We start from the raw sequence: 21438 nt of genomic DNA, 5'->3' as shown, positions 1-21438 counted from the left end.
GTGCTAAGAAAGGGGTGGGGTGGGGGGTGGTTGGTAGAGGAGAAAAGCAAAGAGCATTTCTCAGTCATTTGGTTTTGGACAACAGGAAATTCAAGAACATAAACTGACAGGCCTGGGTTCAAATCCTTACTTGGCTAGTTTCCATTTGGGCAAGACTCATACATATTTGAGCCTTGATTTCCTCATCTGTAAAAGGAGGATAACATGACTAACTTACAGGGTTCTTATGGACTTTAGGGTTAATGTACATAGATGGATGCATGGGAAATAACCAATCTATTCAATGGTTCTTAAGTGTTCAATTTTCCATCCTCCATATGAAACTGGTTTGATTCCTTTTACTCTGGTTAGCCACCTGCTTTCACAGGCCTTCCTGGGCCACAGGCTGGGGAGGGTTAGATGTTGCTCAGAGTCTGCCAGGCCTTGGATCAATGCGACAGATGCCTGTGGAGTGAGGGGTCAGTCATGGCAGAGTTGGTTGTATCAGTGCCCTGTGGTTTTTTTTTTTTTTTTTTTTTTTGTGGTGTTTTGAGAATTTGTCAAAGGAGATGTGTGTGTACACATCCAAACAGATGTGGCTACCATCCTGTCTGGAAAGCTGGGAGGTGGCTATATATGGTCCAAGGACAGAGATTTGGATCTGAACAGCCCTGTTTCAAGGGGAAACTGAGAGGGTGTGGGTAGATTTAGAACCTGGAAGAGATAAGGTACCAGCAGTTAGTCAAACACTTTAATGCAAATAATTCTTACAACCGCTATGGAATCCATCCATTCACTATTTACATCATTGACATTCACCATTCATTATTTACATCCATCCATCTATCCATTTATCCATCCATCATCTATCCATCCATCCAACCATCATCCAATAAATGAGAGATCCAGTTTCCCCATTGGAAAAATGGGGATAATTGTAGTACCAATATCACAGAGTTGTTCTACAGATTAAATGACCTAATATTATGTCAAAGTTCTTAGAACAGGGCCTGGTAATTTAATGCTCCTATTATCATTATAATTTTGCATCTATTTTATGTGGCATAAGTAATTGCACATTAAAAATTCATGATAGAAGCTGGGTGCCAGTGGCTGAAGCCTGTAATCCTAGCTACTCAGGAAGCTGAGATCTGATGATCATTGTTTGAAGCTAGCCCTGGGCAGAAAAATCCCCTTGAGTCTCTTATCTCCAATTAACCATTCAAAACCCAGAATTGGTGTTGTGGCTCCAAGTGGTAGCGCATTAACGTTGAGCCCAAAGAGCTCAGAGACAGCACCCAGGCCCTGAGTTCCAGCCCTACATCCAACAAAAATAAAGAAAGAAAGAAAGAAAGAAAGAAAAAGAGAGACAGAAAGAGAGAGAAAGAAAGAAATTCATGATAGATAAGACACATTTAGTTTCTGTCCCCTGGGTGCTCACAGATAGGGAGCTGGGGATTGGGTTGGGATGAGTAAATCATAGGAGATCTCATGACCAGTATAAGGCAGAGCTGGGATTTGAACTCCATTTTCTAAAATCATCAGGCTTGTCCTCAGAGGAAGAGAGTGAGCATGGAGATAGGCTGAGTGCTGGAGAGAATGAGAAGGTCTGAGGGGAGGGGCAGAGAGGTAAGCTCAGGACTCAGGGATGAAAGGAAGGAGGGGTCATCCTCATTAGACTTCACTGCTAGTGGCAGTGGTGCCATTGCTATACTCCATTTAAATGCTGCTTTTGCTGTCTCTGTCCTTAACAGAGCTGTGGTGCTTCTGAACTTTGCCAGGAGATGGCGCTCTACCCTGCTGGAGGCTTTTGTAAGTCATCAAGGTGCTATGTGTCCTTGTCAACATCATTATAAGGTTGTCAAATCTCCCCAACAAGCTCACCAAATAGGTGTGACTGGAAAGTGGAAACTAAGGCTCCTCCTAAAAACTCAGGACCCTTCTAGAAATCTCTTTTCTACTGGGAAGTGGATTGAAGGGTAGTCAAGTCTAAGCAATAGATTGGTTGAATTTTATTTATTTTTTGTGCCAGTACTAGGGCTTGAACTCAGGGCCTCATGATCTTGCTCCCTTACCTCCAAGGCTAGCACTCTACCACTGAGCCACTTCCAGCTTTTTGGTGGCTAATTGGAGATCAGAGTCTCATGGGACCTTTCTGCCCTGGCTGGCTTTGATCTGGGATTCTCCTATCTCAGCCATCTGAATAGAAAGGATTGCTGGGATAAGCTACCAGCATTTGGTTTTGATTTTAAAATTTTTGATAAGTTTTTTATTGTGAAAATACTGTACAGAGTGGTCACAGTTACATGAGCAAGGTGATGAGTACCTTTCTTATCAAGGATTGTTGCCTGATTTTAAAATTAAAATTAAAAGGTTTTTTCTTCTTCCTTCCTTCCTTCCTTCCTTCCTTCCTTCCTTCCTTCCTTCCTTCCTTCCTTCCTTCCTTCCTTCCTTCCTTTTCTGCCCTGGGAATTGCCTCACATATATTTTACCACAGAACTATATATATATATATATATGTATATATATATATATATATCCTTAGCTCCTTAGAATTTTACATGAATGTAGATGAGACAATATCTCTGCCAGGCTGGTGGATGGAAGAATGATGGGGAGGGCAGGACCCAACCATCCTATTCTTGCTCCTGGTTTCTAGTTAAAGCCAGTTTCCCAGATCCATAGCAGGCACTTTCAGGCAGGAAGGGCCTCATGGGAAAACATAACCCCTTCCTGCGTCCAGTCCATGAGTCCAGTCCATGTGTTCATCTACTGATTTCTGGCCTTTGGCCATTCCGGGCTTTCTGATGGGAGATGTTTATGAGCCTTGACATTCTTCAGCTGCTGGTCTTGTGCTGGGCCCTGTACAAGATGGCTATCAGTGGACTGCTGTGGGAAGGCAGACCAGAACAGATTTCTCTTCATGGAAACATTTCTCTGAGTCTCTGTTCCCTGCCCCTCTCTACTTCCAATGCCTTCTTATTTTCCTTGGCACTTGAAGGAGACCATATTGTTTCTGGAAGTCAAGAGGGCCTGAAGGATTCTGGGAAGTGCTGAGTGGGGAGTTGACTTGACATCAGGAAGGTGTTGCTGGCTAGGCTGCAACTTTCAGCTCGCCTGTGGAGCTCACCCACTGAGCAGGCTTTGCGTGAGTCTCTGGGCCTGGAGGGGAGCCAGGGCAGTTCTCATCCAGCAGCCCCTAGAGCTGACAGGAAAACAGCTGTTCTCAGGGACATGGAGGGGGCGCATGGGAACCAGCATGCAAGGGGGCTTTTTGGTTGTGGTGTTCTTGTACTCCTGTCTTCAGGATGAAGACGGCCTCGGGGGAGGCTGAGGAGGTGAGACCGTGCAACTCATGGCTCACGGCCACCTTCCTTTCCCCGTCGTTCCCTGTTCTCCTCCATAGGCTCCTCCCCTCCTCTGAAACCCGGTTCCTCTCCTGAGCAATTCTGCTCATCCCCTACATGGCCGCTCACTTGCCCTCACACAGAGCTTCTTCTCAGGTGGCCTGCTTGGAAAGTTTTGGGAGGATTCACAGAACCTCCATGGCAGCCCTTGAGCTCCCGAAACAGAGGAGCCTGGCCCAGCTCACAGTTGGTGCTTAATAGGTATCATCATGTAATCTCCAGTGATTGTTATTGGTGAGGACACAGAGGTTCTGTGGAGTTACACAGCCTTCTAAGGGCACAGAGGTGGTCAGAAAGGGAGTTGGGTTCTCTCTAACTCCTCTAGCTTTGGATGTGGGTAATGCATATCGTCATCACACCTCTTTTGAGGAAGGCTGGGCGCAGGTCTTGAAGAAAGAGTAAAACAGGATTTAGAAGAAACACACACACACATACACAGAGAGAGAGAGAGAGAGAGAGAGAGAGAGAGAGAGAGAGACAGAGACGGGGGGGGAGGGGGAAAGCAAGCATCTCAAGTAGTCCAGGCATAGCCCAACTTTGAAAGATCAAAGCAAAGGTGGATAATTCTAGTTTTTCCAAATCCCAGGAAAAACAATCTTTTAGGCTGGGTAAGGTGTCATATATCTGTAACCTCAGTATTTAAGAGGCTGAGCCAGGCAGATCCTAGAGTTTGAGCCTAGTCTAGCTCCACAATGAAATCCTGCCTCCAGAAAAAAAAAAAAAAAAGGACCTTTCTCCTGCTACTTGCAGGAAATGAACTTAGAACAAATTAAAAGAGGGGTTACACAAGTCAAAAGAGGATATACTGCCATCTCTGAAAGATTCATTATATTGTCTGCAAAGCATTTTCCTTAATGTACCTATTATCAGAGAGGCTGAGCTATGTGGCCTCTCTGCCCACTTTACTAGTTGAACCTGGCTGGTATCCTGTATCAGTAAGCTTAATCCAAATGTCCACAGGCCACTATTAAGCAGCAGGCTTTGCTAGCTCTTTTGAAGTCTGAAGTGGGTCAGGGCACTTTCGTTTGAGGGCTGGTTCCATTGGGAAAGATGAGTTGGTGAGGAGCTCCAACAAGGGCTAATTTTCATAAGGATGCTATCTATCTGCTAGTATTTACTTAAGGGCAGTAGGTGTGTAGCGTTCAGAGCAAGGGGGCTGATGTGCTTCTGTTTCTAAAGTCAGCAGGTCTTGTCCACACTCCTATGGCCCTTGGTGGGGACATGTGTGTTGGAAAGTTCATACAAAATGAGAGTTACTGCCTAGTTCCAATTGTGCTGAGAGGAATAGGGACTTGCTTAGTGGGTAGCTGGGTGGGGACCAAACAGAGCAAAGCAAGCTCAGGGGTTGGTGAGGGGAGACAGTCTGCCTCCGAGGCCGGAGTGAGACAACTGCAGGCCATAATTAGCTCGGTTTATTAGCATAGGGAGTTGGGAAAGTGTTTTGCCTGGGGCTGCGCTGAAGAGAGGTGCTGAGTGAACTGGGCCATCAATGGAAGCTTTGTCACCCAAAGGAAAGACTTTATGAGGGGAAACCTGTGAGGATAAACCGGATAAATTGTTTCCAGGTTTCCTTCTCAGCCTGCTCCAACAGCCTTTCTTGGCTTTCTGTTCAAGCCTCTTGAGGACTTAGACTCTGAGATGGGAAAATAAAACCCAGGAGCAGTGTAAGAAATTGGCTGGAGAAAAGAGGGGAAGGGATGGCAAAGGGCTTCTGCTTTGGGAACCCAGCCCTGAGTGTTTCGGAACCGTAGCTTTCCCAAAGGTGGACACGTGAGGACAAACCAGAGACAGAATCCCCTGGGATGTGACTGTCACCATGGAGCTCATCTCAGACTGGTAAATTATGTTGCATCTTTTCATTGAAGTTTGATAAATCATTCCCAGATGTGTACCTCTAAGTCTCCTCTCAGATTTCTAGAACCAGCGTATCAGTCTTGCTTTGAAAAGCTCTTGTGGGATCCAAAAGCCTTTCTACCTGATTTTCTGAATATTAATACTTTGATCAGTGTTTTTCCATTTAAATTTTTCATGTGAGTATGCTGGTCCTGGGGCTTGAACTCAGTGTGTGGACACAATCCTTGAGTTTTTTACTCAAGGTTAGTGCTGATTGAACCACAGCTCCACTTCTGGATTATTATTTTTTTTGGTGGTAGTAGTTAATTGGATATATGAGTCTCAGGGACTTTCTTGCCCAAGCTGGCTTTGAACCATGATCCAAAGATCTCAGCCTCTTGTGTAGCTAGAATTATATATATATATATCCAGCTTAAAAATATTTTTATTGACACATATTAGTTCTACAAAGGGACACCATTAATTTTTAAAGAAAAATCTCTTAAAATTAAATCTTACTTTGGATATTAAAAGCTGATATATTCATTGAGTACATTGTATCTATCAGTATGAACACTTGTATTCTCTTTTTAGTCTGTGTGTATGTGTGTGAGAGAGAGAGAGACAGAGAGAGAGAGAGGGAGGAAGAGAGAGAGAGAAAGAGAGAGAGAGAAGAGAGAGTTTGAACTCAGGGCCTTATACTCTTGCTTGGCACTTTTGCTCAAGATTGATGTTTTGCCACTTGTACCATGCCTTAACTTTAGGCTTTTTGCTGGTAACGTGGAAAGAGGAATTTCACAGATTTGTCTTCCCTGGCTATCTCTGAACTATGATCCTGAGCTCTCAGCATCCTGAGTATCTAGGATGAAAGGTGTGAATCACTGGCACTGGGACATAGTGATAATGCTTTATTTTGAAAAAGCTGAAGTCAAAAGCAGGGTTGAACAGATGAAATTCTCCAGTATCTTGCAAGCAGTGGCAATTTGCTTTCTAGCCATCAGTGCAGCCAAGCAGAAGTACCACTTTTAAAAGTGGAGCAGGCCAGAGCACATTGAAAGCATAGGTTCTGTTGCTTTCTGCTGCCTTCTTCTGAAAAGGTTTGCAAATGGCTGGATTGACTGAGCCTTCCTTTTTGGCCACTTTTAGATGTCACTTGAGGACCCATCCCTGCTTCTCACCTCCCTTCTCTTGGTCTCAGAGCACCTACATTGGCAATGTTGGAAGAGGCAAGATTGTGATTGAGAGCTGTGTCGCTTTGTTCAGCTGAAGAATGAAGCCAGAAGAGCTGAGGGGGGCTTCCTACCTCTCCAGTCATTGCTAAGTGTTCCTGGCTACATGTATCCTTACCAAGTACCAGGGTCTTGCTAAATACTTCGCAGACTATGTTTCAACCTACCCTTCCAACTTGAGGAAGCATACATTGCTAAGAGAAGAAACAGGTATCTCATAAAGCTTGCTGGAGGGCTTAGTGGTAGAGTGTTTGCCTCCCATGCATGAGGCTCTGGGTTTGATTCCTTGGGACCACATACACAAAAAATAAATAAATAAAATTAATTAAAAAATTGAAGCTTAAAAAAAAAAGCTATAACTCAGTGGTAGAGAGCTTGGCCAGCATAAACAAAAACCTTTGTTCCATCCCCACGGCTATAACAACAAACCAAGGCAGCTGGGTGCCTGTGTTTTATGCCTAGAATCCTAGATACTCAGGGGCTAGAGATCTGAGGATAAAGCTGGAAGTGAAGGTGTGGCTCAAGTGGTAGAGTGGTAGCCTTGAGCGGAAAAGACAGCTAGGGACAGCGTCCAGGCTCTAAGTTCAAGCCATATAGCCATCTCTCTCATCTGTGTCTGTCTGTCTGTCTGTCTGTCTCCTCTCTCTCTCTCTCTCTCTCTCTCTCTCTCTCTCTCTCACACACACACACACACACACACACACACACACACACACATACACACACACACACACACTCCAGAAGTGGAGCTGTGGCTAGTGTGGTAGAGAGTTAGACTTGAGGGAAAAAAAAGTTTAGGGATAGCATCTAAGCCCTGAGTTCAAACTCCAGTGTTGGTGTGCACACACACACATACACCCACACACACCAAAAACCATCCAAACTAGTCAAGCAACCCAAACTTGTTGGTAGTAAGCCAGCATTTGAAGCCAGACTCCAACAGGAAGCTGCCCTTAGGATAATTCCTAGCACTTGCCATCCAAGATGGAGATTCTCATGAGATAGAGACACTTCTGATGTCTCTGGCCACGAAGCACTGAATATTCGCCAAATCCTGGATGCTCTTGACACATCCTTGATTGGGAGGGTTTCCCCCCTCCCCCCAGAAGAAACTTGGACCACTGTGTCAGCTCTCTGGTGGTGATGTCTTTGTCCTGAGAGATGCTCACTTACGAGGACTAACTTCATAGTCAACTTTGACCTTTAGGAGGTCAGAGATATTCAGCTGCTTCTGAAATCCCAAGCCCTGTCAACTCTCAGGGAATGTTAGAAATTCTGACTGCTCCTGAAGGATGTTTTATTTTCACTGGTCTCACACTCTGGTCGAAATGTCTGTCCTCTCAAAATGATAGAAGGGAAAGGCTATGCTTGCAATGTTGCTTGATGCAGGATTCAGAGAAACTTCTGGGGGAAAAAATCCTCACACTGACTCGGTTCTTCTTCTCATGCATTGATGGAAATACAGAGGTTTCAGAGGGAAAAAGCTGTGTCTGAGAATCTAAGACTTGGACAGTAAAGCCACAGAGTGAAGCTGGAGTTAATGCTCTTGAAATTTTTTTTAATGTGGTCTAATCTACTTCACAGCACACTTACTTTTGTAACCCCTTTAAGTGTATAGCCCAGGGACATTAAGTTTATTCCATCCAGCTCTGGAACTTTCTCATCAATCCCAAGGCACGAATCCACTGCTTTAATAAGCACCTGCCAGTGCTGGTCCTGGGTCACATCACATCTCAAACCCTTCACAAATTATTTACTAATTTTAGTTTCATTACAACTCTACAAGGTTGGCATTATTATTGTCTTCACCCCCTCCCCAAATACACAGCAGAAGATTGGTCCTATGAGAGGCTGAGTGGCCTAGAGAGCCAATGTCAATGCAGTACCTAATGTTTAGGATAAGGTGTGTGTGTGTGTGTGTGTGTGTGTGTGTGTGTGTGTGTGTGTGTGTGTGTATGTGTGTGTGTGTGTGTGTGTGTGTGTGTGTGTGTGTGTGTGCTCAGGGCCTGGGCTCTGTCCCTTAGCTTTTTCTCTTAAGGCTGATGCTCTTCCACTTGAGTCACAGCTCCACTTCCAGCGTTTTGCTGGCTAATTGGAGATTAAGAGTCTCTCATACATATTCCTGCTGTGTTGGCTTCCAACTGAGATCTTCAGATCTTATCCTCCTGTACAGTTTAGGATTATGGGCTTGAGCTACCAGTGCCCAGCTGGAGGGTGAATTCTTGACAACTACAGAAACATATTTTAACACTTGAGCACTGCCTGGGTGGGCATCTGCCTGGGAGGTGAGTTCATCCTCCCATTGCCTTTCCAACTGCTACCCAACAGAGCAGGCAGGAAGGGGCTGGTGCCAGGATAGGTCTGGAATAAATGTGGGATGTGCCTGATGCCTGGGTAGGTAGAAGGATGGGAGTCAGGCTTTCCCAAGGTGGGGCACATGTGGAAGATTGGAGACCCCGAATCTGGCAGTGCAGCCCTGGCCTCTGGTTCTAGAGGCTGGGCCTTCACCTCAGAAGCTGGGTGGCTCCTCATGGCACTTCTTGCCTTGGGAATCTAAGTTTGGACTCTGGCAGGCCAGGATACAAAGAGTTAATCTCAGCAAGGAAGGACTGACAGCTTGGTTGGTGTTTGCTTCCCCTTGCAGGGTGTGCACTCGTGGGGTTTGCTGCCATGTGCAGTCACTCAGACACTGACTCAGGCACAGAGGCCTCAGAGGATTTCTGGGACAAAGCTTAGCTGGCTTCCCTCTGGCATAAGATTTGCATTAGGCCCGAGCTTCCTTCTCAGCTGGAGAAAACTGGGCTGAGAGGGAGGAGGAAGGAAGGGAGAGAGGTGTGGGGACAGTAAGGCTTTACTGAGTGTTGCTTTGGGCCAGGCTGTGTAGTCCACATGACACTAGGAGGAGGTGGAGGCAAGGGTTCCATGCCTTTCCTTCTGTGAGAGGCTGCTTTCCCTCCTCATTGGCTTCTCCACAGCCTCTGTCCGGATCACAGATGTTTCCAGGCCCCTATACAGCCTGTCATACACCTAAGCCATCCCCAACCTTTCCAGCGGCCCAGCTGCCCTCAGATGGGCTTCTGCGAATGTACGCACCTGTCTGATGCTCAAAGGCAGGGTAATACTCTTCATTGCCGAACAGGTCGGTCCACGACATGAGGGGGTCGCAGAAGGACGTGTTGGGAAGAAAGGTGCTGTGTGTCACCGAGTCCAACATCACCCTGGAAGAGAGGAGAGCCCGTGAGAAGGGCCAGTGGGTGGCCTCCCAAAAGCCATGCATGTGGAAGTCTCTAGCAGAGTGCTCCCTATAGGTTTGTTGTTGTTGTTTTGTTTTGTTTTTGTTATTGACGGTCGTAGGCCTGAACTCTGGGCCTGGGCGCTGTCCCTCAGCTCTTCACCTCAAGGCTAGCGCTCTACCACTTGAGCCATAGCACCACTTCCAGCTTTTTCTGCTTATGCGGTGCTAAGGAATCAAACCCAGGGCCTCATGCATGCAAGGCAAGCACTCTACCACTGAGCCACCTTCCCAACCCCTTTTTGTCGGTCATGGGGCTTGAACTTTGGGTCTGGGCGCTGTCCCTCAGCTCTTCAGCCCAAGGCAAGCACTCTATCACTTGAGCCACAGCACCACTTCTGGTTTTCTGGTGGTTAATTGGAGGTAAGACTCTCATGGATGTTCCTGCCCGGGCTGGCTTTGAACAGTGATCCTCAGATCTCAGGATTACAGGTATGAGCCACCAGCGTATGGCTCTATAGTTTTTTTCTAAATAAAACTATATATATTTTTATTGTTACTGTAGAGTTGATACACAGAGGGGTTACAGTTAGAAGAATCAGGTAGTGAGTAATAAGTACATTTCTTATTGTACCATGTCTCCCCTTATGTGGTTCGTTTTCCCTCCCATCCCCACCCGTAAGATATCCAGTTCACTTTCCACATAGTGCCTAGTGAGTACCATTGCTGTAGCTGCTCATCCTTGTTCACTTCTTTATGCCCTTCCCTAGCCTCCCAAATACAAACAAATAAGCAAAAGGAAAGGAAAACAAAAACAGCAACAATGACAAGTAAAGAATGTCTCTTGCTTCCTTTTCTTGGAGTCCATTTCATAGAATATTATTTTATATGGTCATCTGTGCACAGATATTGTCTTTGTCTATGACTCCTGTGCTTAGACTCCTTTGGCTTCTGTATGTTAATGATTAGGGTCCCATATAACCTATCATGTCTCAGTGTTACTTATTCATATATATATAAAAGAAACTAGGAAAGTGGTGTAGAGGTTGAAGGCAGAGATTATGATAAAAAAAAACTAAGTCTTCTAGAATCTGGTTAAAGAAATCACTGAGTAGCTGCAAAACAACAAACAACAAGAAATATAGCAGCCGGGCACTATGTGCTTCCCTCAGTTGGCATTCTTTAAGCCTCCCATATTGTTTGAACCCATTATATAGGTGGGAAAACTGAGGTAGGGCTGAGATAAGTACCTAAGTAACAACGAGAAAGTGACAAGCTGGGATTTGAAGATGGAGGCCTCATGAGGCACGGCTGCCTCTCTATGTACTTGTCCCATCACCTCACATTTGACCTTCAGAACTTTGACATGTAATATTTGACAGTACACTTCTCAAAATGGAACAAGATTGGCTGTATGTACAACGTGAAAACTTGTAAGCTCTGAAAACAAGATGTGTGTGTGTGTGTATGCGTGCATGTGCATATGTATTTGGTGCTATCTTATTTTCCGGTAGAACAGTCCTGAGCTGTAGTTTTCTATACATTTGTGTGTTTATGTCTATGTACACATACATATAAAATTACTTGTGTTAAATATGGCTCATGCCTGTAACTCTAATATCTTAGGAAGCTGGGACTTAACTATCATGATTCAAAGCCAGTCCAGGCAGAAAAGTCTGTGAGAATCTTAATCTCCAATTAACCCACAAAACACTAGAAGTGGGGGGTGTGGCTTAAGTGGTAGAGTACCACTCTTGACCAAAAAACTAGGGGAGAGGAACTTGGCCTCTGAGTTCAAGCCTCAGCACTGGCACAAAATGCAACATAACACAACACAGCAAAACAAAAACTATGTTAAATAGCTTTATGGCTACTCTTATAGCTCTATTTATTGTACTTAGGGAATATTCACGTGCTGTGCTGCTAACATATTAATGTGTTGGAGCGATGCTGGAGGCTGATGCATGTTCATACAGTGCCTCACCTTCTTAACATGTGAAGAATTCTGAAGACTGCAGCACATCCTGTTCCAGGGTTTTAAAGAGGAACATGTCAAAAAGTGACATTTGTGCTCTATGCAATGTACTCTAGTGTTGCATCTCCATGACTCATGGTCTTAGGAGAACCATTCTGAGGAAGGTATGGCTGTGGAGTTTCATTGTGCAGATGAGAGGTAGGGGCTCTGAGATTCCAGGGAGCAAGTGCAAAATCTACCTCGCTGGCAGGTGACAGTGGCCGGATGAGAGCTCAGGATGGCCTGTTTAAAAAGCTCATGATCTGGAATGGAGATGAGTACTTGCCTAGAGACTGTGAGGCCCTGAGTTCAAAACCTAGTATAACTGTGGTGGGGGATGGGGGCTCATGATCACAAATACTGAGCCTTGCTTCCCAGGCACACTGCTTAGGGATGCTCCAGGAATGGTGTGTGTTTGAGCTTGGAAAGAGGGCAGAAAACATCTGACCTGTGGCTCCATTCAGAGACTCTTGCCCATGCCAGTCTCATCTTTGCTGCTTCCCATATTCCCACAGTTTGAAAAAAAAGATCTATATTTGGTAGATTAAAAAATTGGTTCATGGGTTGGGAAGGTGGCTCAGTGGTAGAGAGCTTGCTTTGCATGCATAAGACCCTGGGTTTGATTCCTCAGCACCACATAAACAGAAAAAGCCAGAAGTAGTGCTGTGGCTCAAGTGGTAGAGTACTAGCCTCGAGCTGAAGAGCTGAGGCACAGTGCCCAAGACCTGAGTTCAGGCCCCACAACTGACCAAAAAAAAGGAAAAAAAGGGAAAATATTGCTTTATACAATTTCTGTTTTCTGAGTGCTTGTGCTGTGTGTGTGTGTGTGTGTGTGTGTGTGTGTGTGTGTGTGTGTGTGTGTGTATACACACGTGGTGCCTGCCAGTACTGGGGTTTGAACTCAGGGCTTGGCTTTTCTTGCTCAAAGCCACAGCTTGAACCACAGCTCCACTTTTGTCTTTTGGCTGATTAATTAGAGATAAACGTTTTAGACTTTCCTGCTTGGGCTAGTTTTGAAACATGATCCACAGATCTCAACCTCCTGAGTAAGTGGGATTACAGGCATGAGCCAACAATGCTGAACTTTGATTCTTGACCTAATGTTAATGAACTAGGCTGTTTGACCCCAATCTAAATGAAGGACAGGGTAGCTAAAAGTTATACCACTGGCAAATATCGGCACAAAGACCAGAATCCAAATTCTGGCATATTAAAAGAGAGTATCTTAAAATGGTCAGGATTTGCTGGGCTCTATGACCTGTAATCCTAGCTACTCAGGAGGCTGAGATATGAAGAATGTGGTTTGAAACCAGCCTGGAGCAGGAAAGTCCTTAAGACATATCTCCAATTAACCAGCAAAAAGCTGTAAGTGGATCTGCGGCTTAAGTGGTAGAGCATTATCCTTTAGCATGAAAGCTCAGAGACACCACTCAGGCTCTGAGTTCAAGTCACAGGCACATGTGCATATATGCACATGCGTGCACGCACACACACACACACACACACACACTCACACACACACACACACATATACACGTCAGGATTTTATCCATTATGTAATCTAGCATTCCCAAAACAATGATCATTTGCCTATTACCACAATTACTTTATTCAATCCATATACTTTTCTGCGCACTATTACTTACTTAAAATATTTAAAATAATCCAAATGTGTCTCTTTAAAAAGAAAACTTTGCTGCTCTAAATGAAAACTTAGTATTCTTTTAGTGAACACAAAAATAAATATGCAATTGTTGACCAATTATTCAGGAGGTAGAAGCAGGAAGATCATGAAATCAAGACCAGCCTGAGCAGAGCCAATATGATCCTATCTGAAAACAAAAACAAAATACAAGCTAGGCATCAGTGGCTTATATCTGTAATCCTAGCTACTCAAGAGGCTGAGATCTGAAGATCCTAATTCAAAGCTAGTCCCAGGCAGGAAGGCCCATGAGACAATTTCCAATTAATCAACAAAATGCTGAAGGTGGAGGTGTTGTTCAAGTAGTAGAGTACTAGCCCTGAGCAAAAAACCTAAGGCACAGTGGTCAGCCTCTGAGTTCAAGCCCTAGTACCAGCACAGAAAATAAAGAAAGAAACAAAAGAAAATATAAACAAAAGGGCTAGGAGATATGGCTCAGTGGAAGGCTGTTTGCCTAGCATGTGCAAAGACCTGGGTTCAGTTCTTAGTACTGCCAAAAAAGAGTATAAACACACACACAGACACACACACACACTCTCTCTCTCTCTCTCTCACACACACACACACACACACAGACACACACACACACACACACACAGATAAACAGAAATTCTTCATCCGTGTTGGAAATGAACTATATAACTGTGGGGGGGGGGGGGAGGGAGGGAAGGATAAAACTGGGAGAAAATGAGGGAGAGGGTCACACTGTTCAGAAGGAAAGGTACTCATTACCTGACTTATGTAACTGTAACCTCTCTGTACCTCATCTTTACAATAAAAAATACTTTAAAAAGATGTTCATTCATGCCCCACCCTAAACCAGGGGTTAACAAGATACAATATATAGGCCCAATATAGCCTACACCTAATTTTTTTATGTCCTGTAACCAAAAACTTCTTTTTCCCCATTGAAAAATACACAATTGCATAACGTTGTTGATTTTGCATTTTGGCCTGCAAAGTGCAAAAAAGTTTGAGAAGGGTTTGTCAACCTCTGGGCAGAATCAACTTGCCCTTGACCTGTGCTTTGAGAAACCAGTACTGGAAAATAGTGGAATGTTGCCATCTTTGCTCTTACCCTACCTTTGTCTGGGAAAGGGAGTGGAATCCCAGGCCACAGAGTTAACTTGGAGTGAAGCCCTAAGTTCCCCAGTGCTTGGCCTTCCTTTTCTAAAGGAGGTAGATTAGATCAAAGTAATATATATGTTTATTATAAAATTATCTATATAATTTAATATAATATATTATATAATGTATATATGTATCTAAAACATCTTATATACATATATATACATATAACAATGGAACACCTTTGTACAATTTATATATGCTAACAAGAGGAAAACACAGAATTACAAAAAAAAAATGAAACAGCTACATCTCAGGCACAAATGTATGGTGATCCTAAGAGATCAAGAAAGTTCATGCTTCTGGAAGCAAGGATGAATTCTTTGGGTCTGTTGGCAAATTTCTCATCTTAATCCACCTCCAGTGTGCGTGAGAACTAGACATAAATAAAACAGTTTGATCCTCACTCACATCAATATAAAACAGTTTGATTCTCACTCTGAGACACCATTTTTGGGCCAGTCAAAAAAATCCCCATCTCTTCTCCAAAGTCATCTTGATGCCAGGATAGGGTTAACAGGGTCTGGCAGTTATCACAGCCATAGATCTATCAATCCCAAGCCAAGGCTGCCTGAGTCTGAGCTCTGATTTTCCCACTGATTGGCTGATTTTATATCCTGAATGGAGATGGGCATTTGGAGGCCAGGATGAATGGAGTGGAAGGTTATAAAGGAGGCAAAGGTCTCTGAAACCCAAAGCTGTTTCTGCTTTCTGGATGGGATGCTAGTAAAGTAATTCTCAGTGAAAGCTAAGATGGAAAATATTCTTCTTCCCTTCTGGCCTAGAGAATTGAAGAACAGGATGGCAGCCTACTGGCATGGCTGCTTTTTAAAATACACCATCTTCCTGTTTTTATTAACGTGATGTACTGAGGGGTTACTGTTTCATAAGTCAGGTAACGAGTGCATTTCTCTTTTGGACAATATCACCCCTTCCTCAGTTCCCCACCCCCCGTTTTCTCCTCTTGTCCCTGCGCACACTTGCATAGGTCATTTTCTACACGGCGTCCACTTGAATACATACTTGCATTTGTTCATCCTTCCTCCCTCCATTTCTGCTCCCTCCTTGTCCCTTCGAAAGACAGAAAAAAGAACAAAACAAACCATCCCCCCCCACAAAGGAAAATAAACACCACCACCACCAATGTTTCCATTTCCTGGCATTTATTTTGATAAATACTATTTTAAATGTTTACAGGTCTTTGGGTTTCTCCCCTAAGAATATCCTCCTTTAGCCTCACTGTTTGTGTGTGAATGCCTAGAGTCCTGTATAATTTATCATGGCATGACCACCTTTGAGTTTGGAGAAAGAAGAGGTAGATGCCCCAAAGAAAGCAGACAGAACAGAGATTACAGGCCTTCCATGTCAGTAGGGAGTCAGTCCTTGAAATACCAAAGCCAGCCTTACTTCAAGTGAGATGTTCCTGACTAATAGTTTTCAAAAATCACTTGGTATTTTGAAAGAATTTCATTTGGTCAATTGAGTTTAATCATGTCAAAATCAGGACTGATTTTGATCAATTTACCTTTCAGGATTCTGATCTCTTTCCTCCAGCCTGCTCTCTCCATCTATCAATCTCTGCTGGGCTACACACACCATGCTGGATCTGATTCCCTTCTATGAGAAATTATACCCATTAGTTTTCCTTAAAGGGCTCTCCTGGGTATACAACATATTATTTCACTTTCATAATTGTTGCTTGCTTTTTTGGGGAAAATGCCTTTTATGAAAGCAATGAAAGTTTCTTTCATTCTTTGTGTTAAGCGATTGAAGTAGGAGGAAGTGTTTTTAACTCTGGGCTTGTCACAAAAGGCCTGGGCCACTTAGCCAGCATGCCCTAGGTGTGTGAGTTCAGGAATAATAGTTGCTTTGTGTTCTGCAACCTCTCTTCTTTAGGCTGTTGTACTAATCGAACACTTCTGCTCTTACAGCTTTTCTTTCATGTAGGCGGAATAGGGTGGGTGGGAAGGAACAGAAGTGTGGGGCCCATTTCTCAGTGAGAGCATCGAGGCTCAGCGATTCAAAAGTCTGTGCCTTTGGTTCCACCAGCCATTCACAACAAGGGTGATGGTGGAAAAAAGCCTCCACAAGGGAGATCCTTCTAGTTAGCTTGCATCTGTACAAGACAATAAGGGGATTCTAGAACTTCTTTGGGCTGATGGTTCAGCCACACTTTCCATTTGAGGTATTGGCTTGTCATCATGAAGAGCCCTGAACTTGGAGTCACAACTCTGTCTCTTCAACCAACCTCAGCTTCAGCTATTATCAGGTGTGGAGAACATCTATCCTGAGAGCTATAGAAAGCTGGAGATGTTCTATGATACACAAAGGGACAGGTAGGTAATGCTTCCTCTTGGTCTTCCTCTGCCCACTGGTCTGTATTGATAAATTTTGTATGGCATGAGGAGGATTTATTTATTTATTTATTTATTTTTTGTGCCAGTGCTGGGATTTGAAATCAGAGTCTGGACTTGCTCAAGGCTGGAGTTCTACGACTTGAACCACAGCTCCACTTCCAGCTTTTTGAGGGCTAATTGGAGATAAAAGTCTCACACACTTTCCTGCTTGGGCTCAGATCTCAGCCTCCTGAGTAGCTAGGATTATGAACCATCGATGCCCAGTTTGAGAATCATGTTATAAATATCCAAATGGCTATTGGCCGAAAAAAAGGTTCCCATCCCTGTTGCTGAAGGCTGAGGAAATGGAGACAAGGTTGGCCCTGATTTTGCAATTTTCTCCAGATAACCAACTGATTGGGCCAACACATTCAAACGTGCACACACACAAAGGCATATTCAGATACATGCTTGCATTTACAAACTGTGTTCACCAAAACTCACCAAACTAAACACACATCCAGCCCATGTCACCATCGATTAAGTTTGTGGCTCATTTCTCGCTTCCTCTTCCTTCTTATGCCCACTGTCTTCTACCTTAGCCCAGTGCTGGAGCCTCAGGATAGCTGAACAGCATTCCCACAAGATACCCTGGCTCTTTAAACACTCACCCACCTCCCACTGACATGGTGATTGGAATCAACTTCCCTAACATTAGTTTCTACGTAAGGAAGAATCTAACACAATTAACAGAAGGTGGTGGAATCCAGTGAGCTCCCTTCCGCTTGAGAGAGAAAGGCAGTAGGTACCTTTGGGCTTGAGACCAGGCTGGCCTGTAGGCTGAGATCCCTGGACACTTCCAGCGTCTTTCTATTCCCTCTCGGAGCTGGCTCACACACCAAATGCACACCCAGGGTCCACCCAGTCAGAAGGACAGGCCTGTGGGCTTCTTGCTCCTGCATGAACCAGAGATTACAGTAACAGGTGGGTACCCATGGCCTGAGCCATCAGGCAACGTTGCTCAGCCTTCCAGAGAGAGGAGAAGGGGCAAGCCACTCAGCCTTGGCCAAGTTGCCAGAGGAGGAAAATTCCTTCCTGACCCTGACTGGAATCATCAACTTTGCTCTGGGCATGTGACCAAATATCTACCCAATTAAACATCTAGAAATGGATTGTTTATATGTCAAAATATCGCCATGCGGAACAAGGCCATGCATGGGAAAGGGGTCGGGGGTGGGGGTGGGGAGGTTGGGAAGTACTTTCCCTAATCCCATATGGGCAGTGCCATTGGAAAGAAAACACATTTTTCCTGCCCCAAATCTCCAGTGACACTTGAATGTCCACTGTGTCCTGAGCCCTGGAACAAAGTAGGGTCAATTTCCCACTCTGGAGATTTCCCCAAGAAGGGCAGACTCAGGAACACTCAGGGCAGCATTTCGACACTGGCTGTGAAAAGATTGTGGGTTGGGTGCTTGAGTGTTTGTTCTGGAAGAAACCAGGCAGCTGTGAGCACCACTTTGTTGATGGCTGGTCATGTGAGTCTTTATTTTTCTTTAAGTAGTTTAGAGACCTATCATGTTTGTTTGTTTCTAGTTTTTTTTTTTTAATTTTTAAATCAAAGATGCCCAAAAGACTCATGAAAGAACATCATATAATTTCCGGTGGGCTTCAGGCCGAGCTCACAGGCTTTGGGTTAACTACATGGGGTCAGGAGTTACATCCTGCCTTTGCGACTCAAGGCAAGGAACATGGGATACATTTCTAACAACCCGACTGGGATTCTGCTTTTTTTTTTTTTTTGCAGAATTTTTACTAAAATTCTTAATTTTTTTTTTTGTACTGGCATACTATGTAAACATTCATGACCTGCTCGGAACTTCTGTTTCCTCACCTTAAAATGGGGATTTTAACCAGGCTTCTGTGGCTCATGCTTATAATCCTAGCTGTTCAGGAGGTTCAGATCTGAGGATCATAGTTGTGAGACTTATCTCCAATTAACCACCAAAAATCTGCAAGTAGAGCTGTCCCTCAAATGGTAAAGTACCAGTCTTGAGTGAAAAAGCTGAAGGACTGAGCCCAGACCCTGAGATGAAGCCCCAGTACCAGCACAAACTAAAATAAAATGGAAATTGTAATATGCAATCCCCAGAATGCTCTACAGAGAAGTTTTTAATATATGCAGAAAACTTGGCATATACTTATGTTCATCAAGAAAAAGCAACACCATCTAATATATCTAAAATCTAAAAAGTTGCTATTTTGCCAACTTCTGAGAAAAGAAGACAACACAATGGTGAGAATTCCTGTCACAAATATCTTGAATCATAAAAAGAACCTTTTTACAGAGAACACAAAACCTTCCAAGCTTCCACTTGGATGGGCGAACAGCCGCTTACCCTGGATCTTTAGACTAGAACATAAGGCTTTCTGAAACATAAACCACGAACCTTCGCAGGTCCCAGTTCCCTCATTTCTTAAAAAGGAAGAAGTTCTGCCCAATGATCTGTGACTCAGTTTACAGTTTAAGAAATTCTCAGCCCACCCTAGCTCCAGTTTGGGGAGGGAGCATGTACTACCAGTTGCTGCCAGCAGGGGGAGAACCCACAGAGCCTCCTCATGCAGCAGGCGGTCTTTGAGAGAATTCAGTGGAAAAACCCTAATCATTGCTTTTCTGGAAGCATCTTATTCTCAGGGGCTATGAGAAGGCAAAATGACATTCTTTTCAACTACGCTATACAGACAAGTTCCTTAAAAAACATCTCCAAACTGTCATAAGGCTGTTCTCTGTACCAAGGACCAATGGGAATCAGGACTGCAGTCAGCATTGGGGGAGGCGGTGGGCAGGAAAGCGGATATTTTCCTATGTAAAATCCAGCTTTTCCTTTTAAAGACAGCTCTGGGAGGGGAAGAGCATTGAACACGTGGACACTTTCTTCTCTCTTCCTTCCCCTTGGTCTAATCAAGTGATCCAGAGAGATCTCTGGGGCTGGAGAGAACAGGGTAGCCTGAGGAGGCAAAAATCTCTCTCATGCAAGCCGTTAAACCAGACAGAGTCAAACAGCTCCTGGGAGGCCCTGTGACTGCCTTTTGGAGGGGCTGCTGCTGAGACTATAGACAGACAAACAGACCCAGGTCCCCAAGCTGAGCCTCTGCACCCTGAAGCCCCTATAGCAATTCATCCAAAAGAGCAAAGGAAAAAACAGCTTACGTGAGGGCAGCTGTGGCTAGGTCCAGAGAGAAGGTTTTCAGGGCAAGATCAGGAGGCGCTCCCGGCACCAGCAGACGGTAGAAATAAAGGCACCTGTAGCCTTGTGATATAAGTGACACCTACAGACAGGTCCGTTTGGTTTTTCAGGTTTATGCACAGCCCCTTTGATGACGGTGACATACAGTGTGACACGGCTCCTTGGAGGGGGGGGGGATGGTTCTTACATGCAGAAAGTTTACCTTTATCCTGCTTTTGTACCTAGTTCACTACCCCTTAGCCCAGGACAGTAAATAAGCAGAAATTTCTTGCCCCTAGGAGATCTGTGGGATCTAGGCTTTGCTGAAGAATTCTCCTTTGAGCATGCTTGCAGGGGAAACTAGAAACCCAGCTCTGGTGTCTGGACATGTGGCCTCCTTCCTGGCTTGGCCAAGTCCTGGGTCTTTGGGTGTCATGTCATTTCCCCTTTGTGTCTGTATGAGAGGAAGGAAAGGCAGGGTGGCGTAGTGGGTAAGGACAGCAGGTTTGTAGTGAGATGCCCTTTGGATTCAAGTTCTGGGTCCATCATTTTTTTTTTAATGGACTGTGTTACTTGGAGTAAGTTAATAAGCCGATCTGGATTTCTCTGTATAATTCGACAATGGCACTTGATGTCTGGGAGGGTTAACTGAGATGATGGAGCACCCCATAAGCCCTTCCTTAGCTGGTACCTGAACAGCGTCTCCTTCATAGTGCAGCTTAGTTAGAATGTCCCTTCTCACTTTTACCTCCCTCCCAGGTGGACAGAATAGTGGGCTTGCAGGATGATCTCTGAGACTTTTCTCTCTCAGAGCTAGACAGGGCTTTGGGCATAAGAAGCCTACACGGTTCGGAGGTTCTGAGCAATGGTGCCGGTGGCTTTCTCCCTTCCTCCTCTGGCTGCATTACAGAGGAGACATAAAGGTGCCTGGTGGTAGATGTCCAGAGCTCAAAGGCTGGGGCAGGGTCGGGGAGGGGGGGGAGGATGGGGAGAGGGATGACCAGGCTGCCAGTTCCCCATGTGTCTCAACTGAGAACGCACCACTTTTTTGAGCTTCCCCCAGAGAGCAGAATGCAGCCTAATAGAGAGGCTGAAATACAGGGCCCCAGGTGACTGGCACCCACTGCCTTTCACACTGGGCATCCAGCAATCTCAGTAACCAAGATGCTGTGTCCAAAGTGTAGACTCCAGGCTTTAAGGTAGAAGCAGGCATGGGTTTGTGAGGGTTTTCTTGGGAGCACTGGGCAGGCGCAGGAACACATAAATCCAAACACACGTAAGAGTCTGGGGAAACAAAAGGCTGTTCATTTGATGAGTCAGGTGTCATCATGGAAAAATAGTTGGGGAAAGATAA

At 44.7% G+C, this 21438-nt stretch overlaps 1 protein-coding gene across 1 annotated transcript in view; it reads right to left on the bottom strand.

Annotated features, from left to right (window-relative positions):
* The window catches only part of Elf5 (E74 like ETS transcription factor 5), a 33020-nt gene extending 12835 nt beyond the window's left edge, over positions 1–20185 (bottom strand). The window contains exons 1-2 of the mRNA XM_042691441.1: positions 20069–20185; positions 9542–9666 (exon numbers count right to left, since the gene is read on the bottom strand). Coding sequence (XP_042547375.1) covers positions 9542–9662 — 121 coding nt within the window. The 5' untranslated portion in view covers positions 9663–9666; positions 20069–20185. The remainder of the gene's footprint in view (positions 1–9541; positions 9667–20068) is intronic.
* Between the last annotated feature and the right edge of the window lie 1253 nt (positions 20186–21438).

This window comes from Dipodomys spectabilis, unplaced genomic scaffold (assembly GCF_019054845.1).
Source record: "Dipodomys spectabilis isolate Male_0828 unplaced genomic scaffold, ASM1905484v1 ptg000145l, whole genome shotgun sequence".
NCBI lineage: Eukaryota > Metazoa > Chordata > Mammalia > Rodentia > Heteromyidae > Dipodomys > Dipodomys spectabilis.
Note: the sequence above shows the minus strand (reverse complement) of the source record. Positions and strands in the feature narration are given on the sequence as shown.